Raw genomic sequence first — 18,154 nt, 5'->3', positions numbered from 1 at the left:
ATTAAGGTTGCGCATAGAAATTTTGGGGCCACTTGCATGAAATTGTTTTTCAGATCCAACATGCTTTGGAAACTGACTGCAATTTGTTCCAAAGGGCTCTGCAGAGCACGGCCTGTTTCAGCAGTCCCAGAATGGTTGTAGGGATGGTTCGTTCAGATGGAGGGGTTGTTGTTTGTGTGGGATTGTTGTTGTTGTTGTTTTTTAGTGGGGCTGTTTACTATTACAAGGAATGTATTCCCAGCAGGGTGTTTATTTAGTGTCAAACGTCTGTCAAGCTCTTTTTTGCCTTTTTTTTTTCCCTCAGGACAGGCTGGTGGGCTGCTTTTCAAGTGAACCATATGGCCTTGTGACAGGCAGTCCTTTTGGAGTGCTTCACATGTCCAGCAGCATCTCAGATGTACATTACTGGGTAGCTTCACTGAAATAAATGAAGCAATTCCAGCTTACACCAGCTTGGATATCTGGCACACCCAGTCCTGTACAGGAATTTCTTATTCTTTTTTCTCAGCATTGTGGTTCTCTAAAGTATTTTTTTTTTTTTTAATGCCTTCTTTGAGGGCTTTAAACATTATGCAGTGCCTCCCTAAATGAGTTCACTCCAGGTTACGGAATAATTTTCCTTCAGTCTCTCTGTATGAAAGATTTCCCCTTCTTGATCTGCTCTGGTGGGTGTATAATTTCAGTATTGCAGACTGAGATATGCTCTCCTAAAGTTGCAATTTTATGTTCTGAAGATTTTCCTCTTTTATTTTTCTTATTTAAAAGATGAAAGCTTGTAGCAGCTTTTTTTTTTTTTTTTCTTTTTTTTTTTTGCCTGCCTACCTATGTCACAGATTCTTCTGTCACAATCTGATATTAATAGGACATGGGGGAATGGTTTTAAACTAAGAGAGGAGATGCTCAGGTTCAGTGTTGGAGAAGATGCTTTATTCAGAGGCACTGGCACGGCTGCCCAGAGAGCTGTGGGTGCCTGATCCCAGAGCTGTTTAGGGCCAGGCTGGATGGGACCCTTGGCAGCCTGAGCTGGGGGGGGAAGGGGGAGGCAGCCAGGCCACAGCAGGGTTGGATCTGGATGGGTCCCTCCCAGCCAAAACATTCTCTGATCCCGTGATTCTCTCCACCATTTCTCCACTGACAGAAGGCAAAAGTACCTTAAGCTGCATGTGGCAAAGAGCATCAGCCAGACCCCTATGATTTTTGCTACTTAGGTTTAAAAATAAAGGTTTGGGGAAGGCAGAAATACTGCATTTTACTGCTCTGCAGCCCTAAGCAGCTCCCTTGTGCCCCTGCATGCTGGAGCACCCACAGAGATGCCCTGCAATGTTCTGCTGACAAACATCTGACTCAGGTGGTACAGAGGACACAACCTAACAGGGTCGGAGTTTAAGCTGCACACTCATTGGTCCTTTGGTTCATGTTTCTGCTCAGAAACAAACTTTCTAGACAAATAGAAGCTTTGTCAGCTGTAGATGTATATTTTTCTGTCTAGCAACTGTGCCAGCATAGAATCAGTGTGACCAGGAATGAACTAGTGCAGGGACTTGATTGAAGTTAAAGCAAATCTGAGAGAAAAACGTTGTATTATAGCCCAAGTTAGTGTTGTCACTTCAATATTTGTTCTGAGCTGAAAGGGCAGAAAAGGAGGTGAGGGGAGAAGGAGAGCTCAGCTTCTAGCAGCTGGAAATGCATGTAAACCTGCTGCCTCCTAAGAGAAGGTTGTCACTGAGCACCACTCCCCTGCCTCATGCCTTATGGAACATCTCCATCTCACCATCATATGCTGTGGTATGTAAAAATCTTCACAAGCATTCAGTTTCATGTTTTAGGTGCATAAAGATGGTGTTTTCTCACTCTACTATTCTGTTGCGTTTGCTGACACATGAATTAATTTGTCTATAAATAGATATTTGCATCGTCTGCTTACAGGTCTGGTCTTAGTAGTCGAAATAAATAATCATTATCTGTATTTTTCAAACAGAAGTCAAAGAGCAATCTGCAGAAGAGGATGCCCAGGTGGAAGTGGACAGCACCAAGCAGCTAACACCCGTCCTTCAGCGCTCAGTATCCGAGGAGTCTGCAAGCTCCACTGCCTCTGTTGGTGTCGAAGCTAAAACCAGGTGAGTGGGCAAAGGGATGGGTGCTGGAACAGGGCTTGGAATGGGGCACAGAGTGCTTGGAGCACAGGCTCAGGGCACACTCCTGGTGCTCTGAAGCATCAGTAATAACAGTCTGTGTTGGCAGCTGCTGTATGTGAGAGCAATGGCTTAATGAGTGTACAGGGAGATTGAGGTGAAAAGCACGCTTCTTAAATGTTGTCCTCAGATTACATGGGTAAACTCTCGAATTACAGCATATTAGCTGCTTGAATTCAAGCAGATATAAGTGAGATTGAGATGCGTTGTGGTTACTGAAGCATTCCTCCTGAGAAATGGTGTATAAGCAAATTTGTATGAAAGTATTTCTGAACTTTCAGGTTGTATTTCTGTGTTTTCAGGAACAAAAACAGCAAAACAGTTGTTTATATATATCCATCTTGTCAGTTCTACTGTACTTTTCCTTATTTAAGAATTTGTAATACTGGAAAATCAATATTTCTGATTTTTTTTTTTCCAAGTTTTTGTCAATATAGGAGATTTAGGTTAGATACTGGGAGAAAGATTTTCACACAGAGGGTGGTGAGGCACTGGAACAGGTTGCCCAAGGAGGCTGTGGATGCCCCGTCCCTGGAGGCATTCAAGGCCAGGCTGGATGTGGCTCTGGGCAGCCTGGTCTGCTGGTTGGTGACCTGCACACAGCAGGGAGTTGGAACTGGATGAGCATTGTGGTCCTTTTCAACCCAGGTCTTTCTGTGATTCTATGAATATAAATTGCCCCCAAATCAGTGAAAGTATTAGTTAGGATTACAGATATTGTTTGGGGAAAACTAAACCATGCTGCCTGTGATCACTGCTGAAGCAGTATCAGAGTATGAGAGCTACTGTGAACAGTCCTGTTCTGCTGCAGTTTGTTACCAGTCTGTTAGCAGGCAGTTACAGATGTATTTCTGTTTTGACAGACTTGGAGACAATACTGTAATCATTTTAATTCCTCCTTGTCAGACACACAGCACGTTTCCCATGCACAAAAAATTAATTTTTTTTCTGCATGTATCATTTTCACATTTCACATGCCTGCAAACTTGCTATGTTCCAGTAGGTATTTCCTTCCTTACAGAGAGTTCTGCTTAAATAGACCTGGTGTGTGTACCTGAAGGAAATGCACAAAAACTGCTTTTAATGGCATTTTCCTATGCTAATACTAAATTGTGGTCAGTAAGTAGAGTGACTTGAACTGAACAGCTGTTTCTATTCTTCATTTCATCCTGTTTTGGATCCTTTGCAGAAATTGTTCTAAACGCTGTTTCATCCGCTTTCTGTTCTTGTCAAGGTTGCTTTCTGGCTGTTATAGTGAATAGTTGATTACAGCACTTTCCTTACCCATAAACTTTTTCTTAAAAGCTGGACAACAGTCAGCCAAAAAAACAAAACAAAAGCCCAGCATAGTTCTGAACCAGCCCTTATTTGTTCTCAACTTATTTGTTCCGCCAGCTTGCAGTGCTGAGGTTGATTAGTCAATACTGAAAGGATATTGTGGACCTATTGCTTCGGCTGATCAAAGCATTAAAAAGCTAAATGCTATTAATTGATAATTAACGATGGTCATACCCCATCTCTGATGTTTTTGAAGGAAATGTATTCAAGAGATGTGCAACAGTAATTGGGAGTCTGAGGTTTCTCTGCGCTCAGTCAGTTCAGGATTTGGATGCCTAATTGGCGTCATGTTAGTTGGAGAAATTGTTGATATCCTCGTAATAGTGAGAAAAAAAAATACAATGCCAGGTTTTATTGGTACTGTGTCTTGAAACCTACCAGAAGAAAGCCTCTTCTGAGCTGTGACTCCTTGATCAATCATTTGTATTAGTGTCTGTGAGGTGTTCACACAGGCACTGTGCCTTGCAGGTTGGAAGGACTGGATGCTGGATGGCTTGTTTCTGTTTCCTTAGGACAAAATGCAATGTGTGAAGTAACACACAGCAATGACTTCTGGTCTTCTCAAATAACGGTGGGAGGAAATGTATTGAGATTCAATATAGAGTAGGACTCCATAAGGATTTGAAACCTGTAACTTAGGAATACAGTTTAGACGTTGGTTTCCAAATTAGACATTCTCACCAGCTTCATTTCTTTGTGTATAAGTTTTTCTACTTCATTTATAGTGTGATTAAATTAATCCAGTGGAAATGTGTAAAAATTAAGATATAAGTTGAGGTATGTGAGAGTTACGGGAATATTTTTTAACAGACAGTGAAGAAATTTGCCAGAACATAGAAAAGCACCAGCGGTAGGCAATACATCACTTTTTCATAGATTCATAGAATGGTTTGAGTTGGAAGGGACTCAAAGATATCCGGTTCCAACCCCCTGCCATGGGCAGAGCTCACCAGATCAGGGCTCAGGGCCCCATCAGTCCAGCCAGAGCAGCTCCAGGGACGGAGCACCCACAGCTCTCTGGGCAGCAGTGCCAGTGCCTCACTGCCCTCTGAGTAAACATTCTTTTTCAATAAACAGAGTTGAATATGAGTGAAATATGAGTGAATTCTGCATTTCTGTCTTTGGTAGTAAAGAAAGGTATTAGAGAAGCGTTGGACATGGGGCATAAAACAAAGCCTTTTAAATAAACAACTCGCTGTACAAAAATAGTGAACTTACAGTGAATAGAGATAGTAGGATGCATCAGAACCAGGATGGGACATTCAGAACCTGAGAGATTCCCCAGAGCTTGCCTAGCGTGGTATCTTTCTTCTGATCCTTCCTGAGTTTAAGTGAGGAATATCCAAGAGATAGGAGATAGAGAAAGCCTCCAGATTTGGAACCTTTCTGCCCTGTGTAGGGTGGGGGGGGACTCCAGGAGAGCTGTTCTGTGCGCCTGGGATTGGGGGTGGGGATTTAACAGCGGGTTGAGGAGAGCCGCTCAGAGGCAACATGCTGGAGCCGTTGAAATTAATAGCATGTGAGCCATAGGGGTAGGGCAGGCTGCAAGGGGTGAGGCCTGTGTGTGTGCTGAGAAGCAATGAGTGAATTATTGACTGCAAGTGGGGAGGGGCAGCAACGTCAAGAGAAGATAAACTATCGAGCCTGGCAGCGGTGGAAGTAGTGCTGCCAGCACTGTGTATCAGCAGTGCCATGGGGCTTGGAGCCTTTTCCTTGGGTTGTTCCATTTTTCTTTTCATAAGCCCTGTGAGAAGGCTGTGTCAGCCCAGGACGTAGGGCTGAGCGCAGTCCAGACGCTTGGGAAGGAGGCTGTGCTTGGCCTGTGCTGCCTGTAGGAGCAGGGCCAGGAGCCGGCTGGGACTTGCAGCAGAGCCCACTTCTACCTTCCTCCTATTTCCACATTGTCATCTCCAAGCACTGAAAGCTAACAAGAATGGCCTGGAAGCACAGTTTCAGAGGAGAACAAAACACCTTTTGGTTCATTTTATTTTCCATCAACTTGTCCTTCTGCTGGAACTACTAAGAAAGAACAGTCCTAACATCACCAAGCAGAAGCGGAGATTTTCATAGAGCATTCCTGATTTTGGCAATTTCCCTTTCTGCTTTCCTGCTTCACTTTGCAGTTGGTCAAACCACAGCATTTTCATTTTGTTGCTGCTGCTAAGATCAGATTTGGAGGCTGGAGATGGAGAGATGGGGTGCTTTCTTCCATCAGAAAGAAGGAGTTGACGAACATTTGTTGATTGTGTGAACAAAGATAATGTCTGGTGAAAAAACAGCAGTGAACTTCATAATCTTCACTCCTTATCTTTTTCTTTCTTTTTTAATCTCCAAGGAAAGAGCATTACAAAACTTGTAACACTCAGTGGAAAAAGAAATTGTGGAGTGGCACAGAGATTAGATAATCCAGATAGAAAAGCACTGCAGCGATGGCAGGAGAAGCTAGATCTCTTTAGGCAGGAGGGATATAGATAAAACATTTAATATCAAATATGTTTAAAACTTAAGTTGCAAAGTCAAGCACTTACTTTAGGAGATACCAGAATTAAGATTAATTCTGAAACATCGATCACTTTGTGCACATGTGTTCTTACCTGGTTTGTAGTTTTACTTGAATGCTTCTCTGTAAGAATTCTGTGTGCAGAATGTGGACCCAGTGAATGAAACAGGGCAACTGAAATCAATGCACTTGAAATCATTGCATGGTTTTGCCTTTAGACTGATAGTTGTTAAAGCAGTTCTGTCTCAGATTCACAGGGCTGAAAGGGGCCTTTGGAAGTCATCTAATCATCCAGGCTGGTAACTACAGCTGTCATTCTGGACAGAACTTGATATAAATTGCTAAAAATTCTTCCAGTAATAATAATTCCAGCTCTTCCTCAAACAGTATCTGCCAGTGTTTTTAATGTTGAAAAGATTTTTGTAAGGTCTAACTCAGATTTTCTTCTTTCTGGGTTTATCTCATTACTTCTTGTACCATCTGCCAGAGATAATGAAAGATAGATTACTTTGTTCATCTCTGCAAAAGGCTGTCAGTTCATTTACCCAGCATGTTATGACAAAAATCCCAAATTTCTTTCCTATTTTCATTTTCTTTTAGAGCACATTTTCTTGAGCTCTGATTCTTCTCCTTGTTCTGATTTCTCTACAAATGGTCCGCATCCCTCCTGAAGCACAACGTGGGTATTGCACAGGGAGGGGCCAAGAAAGGTTTCACATGCAGCTTTAATCCTGCCTTATACTTGAGTTGCACAATTGACATTGTGGCCTTAATGTTTTTAATGCTGTTGTGTGGAACTTTTGCCTGGTTGGCATGCATAACCATGCCTTTAAGTTGCACAGCTCTCCACAGTCCATCTATATAGAGATGATCCAACCACTGAAACAGTATTTAGAAATGCCTCCTGTGCTGTGTGAGCAGGTTCCCCAGATTTGTGGAGCTCTGCTTTCTGTCACAGCTTACCTCTCACAAAGGCTCCTCCGCAGTTTTTCTGTCTCAGCCGGGCTGCTAAGCTGCCTCTCTCCACCTGGTTTTGCCCTGTTGCTTATGTACAGCTGTCCTGCCGCTTGTGGGCAGCCAGCCTACCTCTGGCAGGCCAGATCTGTTCACTGTTTGGGCAGATTTTCTTCCCTCTGAGAGATGGCAGGTAGACAGGAGCATCCCATGAGCTGGATTCCAGGGCTGGCAGTCTGTCAGACCATGCTGAAGTACTGACAGCAGTACTTGGTAGGCAGCCTCATGCAGACCAAGCGCAGAAGTGGATGGGATGCCTGCTTTGTCTGAGGATTACATGGGTACTTTCTGGCCGCAAATGGTGGTTGGAGGCTGGCATCCAGTTCAGTTCCAGTGTTCAGTGAATGCAGTGTCCGCTCTCATTTCTTCCAAATGTCAACTTGTCTGTTTTTTTCCCCCTCCAGCATTATTTGTTATTTTCATACTGATGATTCATCATCATATTCCATTCTCTTTACATTTCTAACCCTACTTTCTGCTCGTCAGTTTGTGCACAGTCTGCTCTACGGTATTCTTTCTTGGCTCCTCAACAGGTCTGCATTTCCCTTACCACTGCTTCTGTTTGTGACATTTCTTCTCACAAGTTCCTCCATTTTCATATTTGTTTTTCTTGTTCTCTTCCTGCTTCCTTTGGCTTCTGTGTCATTTGTGCTATTGTGCTATTACAAAGGGAAGTGGGTTTAAGTTGAAGGAGGAAAGACTGAGGTTGGATGTCAGGGGGAAGTTCTTTACTATGGGAGTGGTGAGGTGCTGGCACAGGCTGCCCAGAGAGGCTGTGGATGCCCCGTCCCTGGAGGTGTTCAAGGCCAGGTTGGATGGGGCCCTGGGCAGCCTGGTCTGGTATTGAATGTGGAGGTTGGTGGCTCTGCCTGTGGCAGGGGGGTTGGAGCTTCATGATCCTTGAGGTCTCTTCCAACCCAAGCCATTCTGTAATTCTATGATTGTCCTGTTTCCCCATCACCTTCCATGTCCCTTGCGTGCAGTGTTTGGACTCAACCTGCCCCTTCATTCATGCCTTCCTTCACATCCAGTTCAAGTCTTAAGCCATAGTTTCGTCTTCCCTCCTGCTCCACTGCTGTGCATTCCAGATGAGAGTTTCTCCTCTTCATATCCATGCTGCTCTTCAATGGAGGCATACAGGGCTGACTGCAAGTATAGGCAATTTAAATGACAAAATCTGGGTTCAGAGCAGCCATAAGCTTTTGTGGCAGAGATGGTCCTGTGAGCATTTCTAACCTTTGCCAGGAGCTTTACACGGAGAAAGGATGGTGCATCTGGAGTCTGAGAGATGCTGCGAGACTGGGGCATGCTTAGTGCTGAGAGTTTCTGAGCTCATAGCTTCGATGTGCCAAAGCTGTGCGTGAGCACGTGTGGTCTGCTTGGTGGGATCAGAAACATTCAGAAAAAGAAGTCTGGGTTAACTTTGGTGGGGTTATAGAAAGTATATCTGTACCTCCATAAAGGAATATGGAAAACTGGAGGTGAGTCACAGCATCAAAAAGGTTGAGAAGTAAGGAGTAACTTTTATACGCAAAGGAGGCGAATGAGTTGGGACCATTCAGTCTGTAAAAGAGACTGGGGGAGGAGGAGAACAGGCTTACAGAATGGTAGGTGGCCTCAGGAGGGTTTGCTGTGTTCGACTGTTCTGTACAAGAAACTAAGGATTTGTCAAATGAAACTCTCAGGGCCAGATGCAGAATGAAGAGAGGGGGTTCTTTACACAGCAGACAGTTGTCTGGAGTGGCGCAGAAATCCTTGCCAAAGGATGTTATGGATTGCAGAAAAAAAAAAGGAAAGTGAATTGAAGAGCAAACTTGGCGTGTTCATGGGAGTGAAACTGAGAATTGCTGAATACTGAAGAGTAGTGCCTGATTCAGGAAAGCTCTGAACTGAAAATACTTAGGGACATGGCAAGTATCAGATGTTTGCTCCGTTCTTTAACACCACCCATGCATCTGCTTATCATATTTCCAACGCTGGCCATACTGGGTGGACGGACCTTTAACCTGACCCAGCGCCCTTCTGACTGAAGAGCCTCACTGCTGTATTTCATGTCTGCTGTAAGCAAGTGTTCAAAGATGTGAGGCTTGAATTATGCAGAACAGTGCACTTTGCTGTTCCCTAATGTGACTGAACAGTTCTGATGGGACTTTCTTGAAAAAACAGCCAACTTGGTATATATTAAATTTCAGCATTTTTCAGACAAGATGTTATTTAGCATTCATACAAACCTACCTATGACAAACCTCCTAAAAGGTGCTGCCAGCTCTGCAAGGGTAGTGCATTTTTGGCATGATGTATATTGATTTGCCAGAAGAGGGAATCTGTATTGAACAGATAATACTTCCTGGGTGCCAAGGCACAGTGAAGATACAGGCCACACTGCTTCTTTTTTTGGAGGGAGGTGTTTATCATTCACAAAATACCTCTCAAAACAGTGTGAAGTACCACCTTTGAGGTCTGCTGACAGTTGTATTCTATGTGGGATCTTTTGTTTGAGACCAAGAGTCAATTCAGCTGGACATAGAAGAAAGACTTTGGCCTTGGAACAGACCAGCATTCACTTTAGTTAACACTGGCATTTTAATAACTCCCCCTGTATTTATGGCATGTGAAGTTCTAATTGAACTTTAAACATTTGTTTAGATTAAAGCTGGCACATGTGGTACATATTTGTACTTTTTAAATCTTAAAAACTCAGGAAAAAAGTGTTGTTTTGCTGGTAATGCTGGAGGGGGGTAATGCTTTCTTTCAAATTGCAAGAGTATCATTAAGTAGATTATATGGCTGTAGAACTCCAACTGTGCCAGTTGGAAGAAATTGGAAAGCAATTACTGTCTAATGTTGTTTAATTGCTTTGTGCAAACTTAGAAGTTTGAAAATTCTTCACAGGAAGTTCTGAAGTTCATACAAACTGCCCCCACCCTTCTTTTTTTAAAGGAGTTGTACTGTGCAGTTACATGCTGCCTTCAAAACCGCCTCTGTGTAGAGTGTCAAGTGACTTCACAATTTCAAGTTGTCTTGTGGTTCAGTTTCCTGAAGGAGAACATTGCATGTAAAACATTTCAATATAGCTTACATCTGCATCTTTGTAACATCTCTATTTTGTACTTTTCATGTTTCTCAGGCCTCAATATCATCCATTCAACAGGACAGTGGATTGTGTTGCTGTGCTCTATCGATGGGAAGTCATTGGGATGAGGGTGTCATGAGATGAAGTCTCTTGTGATGGGATTGCTCCAAAGTTTGCATTAGTAGTTTTCCTTCAAGTTTCTTTATTATCACAGCTCAGAGACTAACATGATATTGAGGTGATGAAAAGGCAATATTCCACGCTTCCCAAAGTATTATAATAACTTCACCTCTGTGAGTATCTCGCATATTAGAACACACTGATGCCAACCACTGGAATCGTTTGAAGCGGGGATCTGTTTTCTGTTAAAATGCAGCTTGCAGGTCTTGATTTGAATTTTCAGAAGCGATACAATGCTACATCTTCACTAAGGAGAAAAACAATTTACTCTGTAAATAACACAACATAAAATGAGGGCGAAGGCAAAGAGTGCATTATCACAACTTGGCACAGCTAAGTAAATAGTAGATCCCCCGTAGTGTTTAATTTTGCCTTTTAACATACGGTAAAACAACTAACAGGGTTAGCTGGGAAACTAATTCTCAAGGCCAATTCTCATCAGTCTGCTTTGATAAACTGTACACATCCCTCTGTTCTGTCGACTCCCTGCTCGTTGGAGGGGAGTTGGAAGTGACTGTAAAGGTCATTGAGTCTAACTCAAACCATTCTATGATAAGTTCTGCTCTGCTCCCAAGTATTCCATTTCATTGTGTTGAGCTTATTTGTAATTGTGAAAAATGCATGCTAAAACATTTTAAATCTGTAACAAGTTTGCTTATACTGTGCAAAGTAGGCATAAATCCTCTCAGCTTCACCTTTCAGAAGTGCTAAGGTGTATGTGAAAAAGGCATCCCAAAGACATTTCTGGACAGTTACAAAAATGATTACATGATTCATTTAGAAGGAAACTCATGGCAAAAATCAAATGATACCCTCTTTGCTTTCTTTTTAGTTTTTAAATGAAAAACTTTAATGCAATCGTAGTAAATAGCAGTAGTGATCGCCTGTTAAGGCCATGTCAGTGGTCATCACATTAAGGCAGTGGTTATGGCTAGCAGACCATAACAGAACTGCCACAACCCGGGTTTTCCTGTGTCAACAGCAGTGACAAGCTCTGCTCTTAATAATCAGAGTGCTTTAAAAGATGAGATGCACAGTACAATTATTTGACAGTTGTTGTTCCATTGTAGTCTGGGAGGAGAAGATGTAAGTCTGAGATGTAAGAAGATGTAGTCTGAGAAGATGTAAGAGGAGAGCATCTGTTGAGTTGAATTCATGAGTTCGTATTTCTCCTGCTGTGAAGAGCTTCTGTTCATCTCTGCTGGATTTTTGGGTTCCCCTGAAAGAAGGGGATCCTTAGCACTTCTATGCAGAATAGGAGGCTGAGGGATTTTCTCCAGGCCTTCTCCTTCATCATTTAGTATTAGAAGCAGCGCGTACCTTAAAGCACCATACCTGTGGATATGATCAGCACAGCACTTGCTTTCTTCCTTGGCAATGGGATGTGCAGGTCTCCTGGGGATGTGAAGAGAATTGCAGAGGTGTGCTTGTAGGAAAGGATTCTCATGATGAAAGGAGGCAGAGGTGTGTTCCCTCGGCTTGTGGATGAACAGCAGTGCCCCACATGGCTGCAAATTGTCCCGAGTTCCACCCAGGTATGAAGAGCAGGAGGGTGAGGGGTCACTGCTGATCCCATTGAGGGTCACAGTAACTCAGAGACCAATGTGAAATAGCACAGCAACACTCATGCAGACATGAGCGTAGATCTATGAGATACGGGAGACCTTGTAAACAAAGCATGTTTCCTTAATTCAGTCTGTACATCTGCTCATTGTCACAGAGCCTTGGCTGACACAGGATACCCCAGTGCCATTTGCCAACTCAGAAGGATCCTGGAGGGGCTTCTGTTTGCTCTTGGGGGTTTAATTGTAGTGGTACTCGGTGCTATTCAAGTGTTGGTAAGTCTGATGGTCAGCCTTAGTTCTGTTAACAAAGTTTTGGGGACCATCAGTTTTACCTTAATTCCCTAACGGAATATTTGCAAGCCAGCCAGAAGATGTTTTTCCTCTCTGGTTATAATTTAATATTGTGCAACTGGTTGCCCAATGCTGTGTCGAAACAAAATCCTTTGAACAAGAAAGTTTGTATTTTAGGATGAGTCCTAAATGTCCATATGTCATCACTTAAGTAAATTGTGACTGTTCTCTCTTCCTCCAGGATTAACTGTCTGTAGGGCATTTTCTTTTCTTTTGCTGGGATGCAGACTGTGGAGAACTGTAGCATCTGAGATTCTTGTCAGGGGGCTGTGTCAGTTCTGCTTGTGGAAGAGGCTTGCAGGAGACGATGGCAGCAGCAGAGTGCTGAGATTTACATGATTTTGTCAGACAGGGCATCTCTTTGAGCTTCTCAGAAAGTTGGACTTCCTCTCAAGGCTTGGTGGGACCAGGCATTAGCTCAGGTGTTAAATTCATCGCCTTTTACCAAATCTCTTAAATCCAGCTGCACGTCTGTTTTGTTCGGAAAATGTTTTTCTTTGCATCATGTATTAAGATTTGTGGGCATACAAATGTATGAAGTCCTTTAGGATGAGGTGAGCTGCCAGCTTTCCTGGCAATGAACCACCTGTGGAAGTTTAAACTTTATGTGTGTAAGGTAGCATCTGCTCTAGGAAAATTTAGAGTTGCATTGAAGTTAACAATAATGATAAATTTAAATTTTCCTTTGGAGCTTCATAAGTGTGTCTTCAGTGCAGTATTGGTGAGCTTAAGCTTCTTTTTTTCCTCAGAAGCTTATAAAAAGATATGTAACACACCATCTCTTGCTTGTTATCCCATTTTGAATTAGGCTGTTCTGAAAATATGCTAATTATGATAACAGATCTTGAGTTTGATCTTGAGTTGCCAGTATCTTAATTTTGTTATCTTCAATATGAGAGCTCTACTTGCACCACAGATTTAGATCCTCTAATTGCATATTGACATATGGAAAGTAGATTTGTAAGTACTTTCTGCTATCCTCAGATGATATGAATAAAAAAACTCTACCTTCTGTCCATACAGACATAACTTAAAATATTTACTGAGCACTCACACCTAAAAGGCTCACGCGGTGGAACTGGCCACTTTGTATTGCATGACAGAGCAGCAGCGTGGCAAGTCAAGGAGCAGAGCACTGGTGCTTTTTGCTGGGTAGGGAGTACGCTGGCTCTGTTTGCTGCTAGCTCCCTGGGTGCTCAATGCATTTCTGTTCATTCTCCCTTGAAAGCATCAGAACCTTTTTTTTTTATGACTTTGATGATCTCTCCTCCCTCCCTCTCCCCCCTCCTTTCTCAGCCTCTTGACAGCAGTCTGACCACGTTCCGCTTCCCCTTTCTTTTACTTATGCACCTACGAGCCTTTAGCAAAGGATTCCCCAACCCCCCTCCTTGCTGGGAGCACTTCCTTCAGCCGCGTCCACAGCTTTGCTGGAGCAGCAGCAGCACAAACCATCTGATTCCTGACAGCAGCACAGCTGTCCGCACCGCTCCACGGCGGAGCTGTGAATCTCCCAGCTCTGCTGTTCGTTCCGCCCGCAGAAAGCTGTGATCCAGGCAGCCTCCAGAAACGTCTGCTTTACCCCTGCATGCCTTTGGAAGGTACTACGGCTTCAAAAGTTCATGTTTGTCAAAATTACTGCTTCATATTCTTTTCTAAGTCTTAACACTATTGCATGTTTGCTACGACTTCATTTGAAGGAGCTTTGTTCCTTCAGTCGTAATTATCCTCAAGTCTGTTAGTGAGTAGCGACAGTCTGTCCTAACAGGATGTGTGAATAATTATTTATTCCGCTGTGGATAATCTCGTGTTTGTAACTACTGTAATTTATAGGCAATTGTGCTGCCTGCTTAAATCCCTTAAGTCCCCTCACAAGTCTCTCCAGCCTCAGCTAGCCCAAAGAGCATCGCTTACCCTCTTACAAACTCTGCCTGCGAGGTCAGGTCAGGTTTTGCTACTGGTCTGATAGGTTACACTCGCTGACATACAAATAGCAGTTGTGGCTTGCTATGCCACCCTGAAAACCAGCTTGCCAGAGACATACCTACTTTTCAGCTGTAACCACACAACCCCCGTTCTCATGCTACGTTTATTGTCATTTTTCTTTACATCATTTTACCTTTGGGTACCTTTTCCTAAAGATTTCTGGAAAGTGGCAGATGTTTGCCATCAGTTTGGGTGGAACCATGTGAGATGTGTGACTGAAGTCAGAAATACGAAGATGAACATTCCCCACCAGTACTATGGCAGGTTGTTCATCTGAGTACCAGGAATGGGACCTCTTTTATGTGCCCACTGAGCTGCGTGTCCCCACGTAGGAGTATGTGTGCCCCGGAGAAAGTGCAGTGCTGCCTACATGGTGTAAGTGAAAGTGTGGGGCCTCAATTGGGGCTAAGAATTCATAATACACTGCTGTCTTCATTAGACTCTGCCTGGTATTACCAGTACTGTAATAGCAGTTCATGTACGTATGTACTGTCTTCTTTTTTTTCTTTTTTCTCCTGGTGTTGTTTTATGGTGAGGGCAAAGGACTTGGCTCAGAGTGTGCAAAATCAAGTCAGAGGGGTTTTCCTGGATTCTCAGTGTCTTCTGTGCTGAGTTGGAACTTTTTCACTTTATTCTTCTGTTGCAGCTCATGCCTCACCTGGCTGGAAAGGCATGGGCACTCTATATTCTCCTTTCAAAATTCAGTAAATATTATGCACAAGCTTAGCTTTAAGATCTCCTCTTCTTCCCACATTACCTCTCTCATCCACGCAGCCAGCGCAGACCAAAACCCAAATCTGCAGATTGCAGATGCGCTTACATCTATTTAAATGGGATCCAGTCAAAACGAGGCCTCCAGCCAAGTGCCTGATTCCCTGAGGCATCTTTATGGGGTCTTCAAGGCGTAAATATGAAGAAAACAGAATTGCTCATTTAAGCATAAAAATGTGTTAAATGGCCTCCCTTGAAACCAATGCAAACTGCATTAGTTGCAGAAGTTCACATTTTAAGTTTGTGGATATGTTTATTATAGAAATATTTTTCAGTAGATTCCATATGATGTGACACAAGGAGGGCTGTCAGAGCTGTCATTTCAGTGCTGCTGCTATGTTATGCATGCTAAAACGTAATTGCAAATGGTACAGGGAGAGCTTAATGGTCACAGTTCTGTAAATAGACATCTCCTCTAGTAAAGCTTCAAGGTGTTGTTTTTATATGTGAAATGAGGACTCTTGGATTCGTGCATACCCTGCTCAGAGTGACTGCAGTCACGGCTGTGACCATTCCCGTGCTGTTGTTTCCATGTTTAATAAATCTTTTGATATAAGCACACTGTGTATGTGCTTGTAGAAAGGTACGTGTGTAGTACATGTACATCATGTACAGAAGGCTTTCCCTTTTTTGTGGTGGCAATGCTGAGGTCTTATAATGTGGGTGGTTGTTAATTATGCTTATTCTACCCTACTCTCTTCTACCCTACCCTACCCTGTTTTCTGCCACCTTTTACCTAACGTGTGCCTCGAGACACAGCGCTCACACTTCCCATCCCCTTACAGCTGGGATGTAACAAACTGTCACACGCTGAGAAGTTTTGAATGGATAGGTTACATTAATCATTTGGATATTTCCTGGTGGGTTTTGTTTGCTTTTTGGAGTCGTGCACTTCTCTGAGTGCAAAAGTTCTTTTAAGTAAGTAGTTGGAAATGGACTTCCATAATGATGGGTTCTGACAGCACTTGGGAACTGCTGTTGTTTTGATATGAAGGGTTGACCTGGCACAGAAGTTGATTTTGGATGGAACAGTTTCTGCTGTATTCCCCCTCCCAAATAATCATCTTCCCTCCCACAGCGAACAACTCTGCGCCTTTTGTTACTGTGGTGAACGAAGCTCGTTAGGACAAGGAGATTTAAAACAATTCAGCCCAACTCCTGGGTACGTCATCCCATGGAAGAACCAGCCTTTAAACAAGAGCGACGCCAGCGACAGCGCCGATGGAGCTTGTGAGAGGACTCCAAAGCAAAACTCAGTGCCACGCAAACAGAGAGGGCAGAAGAAGTAAGTGTGTTTCACCATAACTATCTATGGCCTTATGGGTTTGGTTTGTACGCAGCTTTGAAATGTGCTGCAGGTACTGTTGCATTTGTGAAAATTGTGAAGTTGATGTGGTTAATAAGAGTCATTGAATGGCTTAGGTTGGAAGGGACCTCAGAGATCATCCAACCCCTCCGCCATAGGCAGGGCTGCAAAGCACCCAATCAGCCACATGATCAGGCTGCCCAGAGCTTGTCCAGCCCAGCTCTCATGCCCCATCCCTGGAGGTGTTCCACAGCTCTCTGGGCAGCCTCTTGCAGTGCCTCTCTGCATTCACAGTGACAAATTTCCCCGACATCTAATCTAAATCTCCCCTCTTTTAGTTTAAAACCGTTCTGCCAAATGGTTCAGTAGCTTTGGGTCGGGGTTTTTTTAAGCCTGCAGGCAGTACAGAAATGGTTGCAGAAACAGGTTGGTTTCTGCCCTGAAGTGACAATCTTGAATGGAGGACCATAGGAAAGTGTTTACTATCAATGCACAGGTCTGTTTTGAGATTGAAGTAAACTGAAGGCAGCATGCAGAAGGATAGGAGCAGGGGGCTTCTGAAGCTGCCTGTGTTCCAAGCGCCGGGTGACGGCTGGCCATCTCGTTGGAGCGAGGAGAGACCCCGTGCCAGGGTGCATCACCCGCACGGCACCGCGGCGCTGCTTGGTGCTCACTCCTGTGCGCCACTTTGGGCCCGCTGCCTCGGTCCTGGCACTGGGCAGCGCTGACAGCAGCTGTCACTGATGAGACCGGGCTGCACAGCCCCCAGCACTCTCAGCTGTCTCCTCACAGCAGAGTTGCTGCAGCGCCTGAATTACGGAATCCAGTAATTCTGGGAAAAAAAAAAATATGCAGGACGGAGGAGCGCTCGGAGCCCCACGGCTTTCACTCCACGGCCTCCCTCCGGGCCGCCCTCGCCGCGGTGCCGCCCGCTCCAGCGCGGGGCCGGGGCCGGGGCAGCGCGGGGCCGGGGCCGCGCTGGAGGCCGGGGATTGGCTGCGGGCTCGGGGCCGCCGCCAGCCCGCGGGGCCCGGCTGAGGGACGGCAGCGCCCGCCTTAAGGTGGAACGGCCGCGGGGCCGCCGAGCAGCGCCGGGTCCGTGCGTCGCCCGGCGCCTCTTACTGCAGGAGTTCGGTCTGGGTCTGTCACAGACTCTGAAACGAGCCTCCCGAAGCGCTGATTTCACGTTTCGGCGCTGTTCGTGTTCGGCTGTGACTGGAGGTGGCTCGGTGTGGCTTTGTACTTGCTGGTGTTTGTTCAGGATGCAGCGTGCTGCCAAATAATTATGTCAACAGTGCAAAAATGGGCGTTGTGTAATGCCGGCGGAAAGCGGTGTGCTGCAGCCCCCCTCCCCACCCTCTCACTCCTTATGCATTTCAAGTGGTGGCCTGAAAAGAGACTTAGCACAAAGTTCAGGCTGGGCTGAAGTATGTTACTGTTCAGGATGATTCAGAGTAAATGAGGATGTTCACTGAAGGTGATTTTGTCAGAAATCTGCTGTGCTTTTGAGAACACCACAGCACTTGGGGTCAAACTCTTTGCTGATGCGCTCAGCCCCTGTGCTCTGAGCCTGATGTTGGTGCCCCTCGGTGCTGACAGTGCTGGAGTTGGGGGGGGAGGCGAGCGTCTGTCGTGGCATGAGTCATGAGGATATAATTTAGCCCTTCCCCTTCCCCTTCCCCTTCCCCTTCCCCTTCCCCTTCCCCTTCCCCTTCCCCTTCCCCTTCCCCTTCCCCTTCCCCTTCCCCTTCCCCTTCCCCTTCCCCTTCCCCTTCCCCTTCCCCTTCCCCTTCCCCTTCCCCTTCCCCTTCCCCTTCCCCTTCCCCTTCCCCTTCCCCTTCCCCTTCCCCTTCCCCTTCCCCTTCCCCTTCCCCTTCCCCT

General features: G+C 44.8%; 1 protein-coding gene across 13 annotated transcripts in view; it reads left to right on the top strand.

Moving 5' to 3' along the window:
• Positions 1 to 18,154, top strand: part of KMT2C (lysine methyltransferase 2C) — a 187,043-nt gene that overhangs the window by 58,878 nt on the left and 110,011 nt on the right. For all 13 annotated transcript variants that reach the window (XM_052692586.1, XM_052692582.1, XM_052692585.1 and 10 more), the window contains 2 exons: positions 1,979 to 2,117; positions 16,046 to 16,252. In XM_052692586.1, the coding sequence (XP_052548546.1) occupies positions 1,979 to 2,117; positions 16,046 to 16,252 (346 nt within the window). The remainder of the gene's footprint in view (positions 1 to 1,978; positions 2,118 to 16,045; positions 16,253 to 18,154) is intronic.

The sequence above is a fragment of the Tympanuchus pallidicinctus genome, unplaced genomic scaffold (genome assembly GCF_026119805.1).
Source record: "Tympanuchus pallidicinctus isolate F22 unplaced genomic scaffold, pur_lepc_1.0 scaffold3, whole genome shotgun sequence".
Classification (NCBI taxonomy): Eukaryota; Metazoa; Chordata; class Aves; order Galliformes; family Phasianidae; genus Tympanuchus; species Tympanuchus pallidicinctus.
The sequence above is the reverse complement of the archived record's forward strand: the minus strand, read 5'-3'. Positions and strand labels throughout refer to the sequence as shown.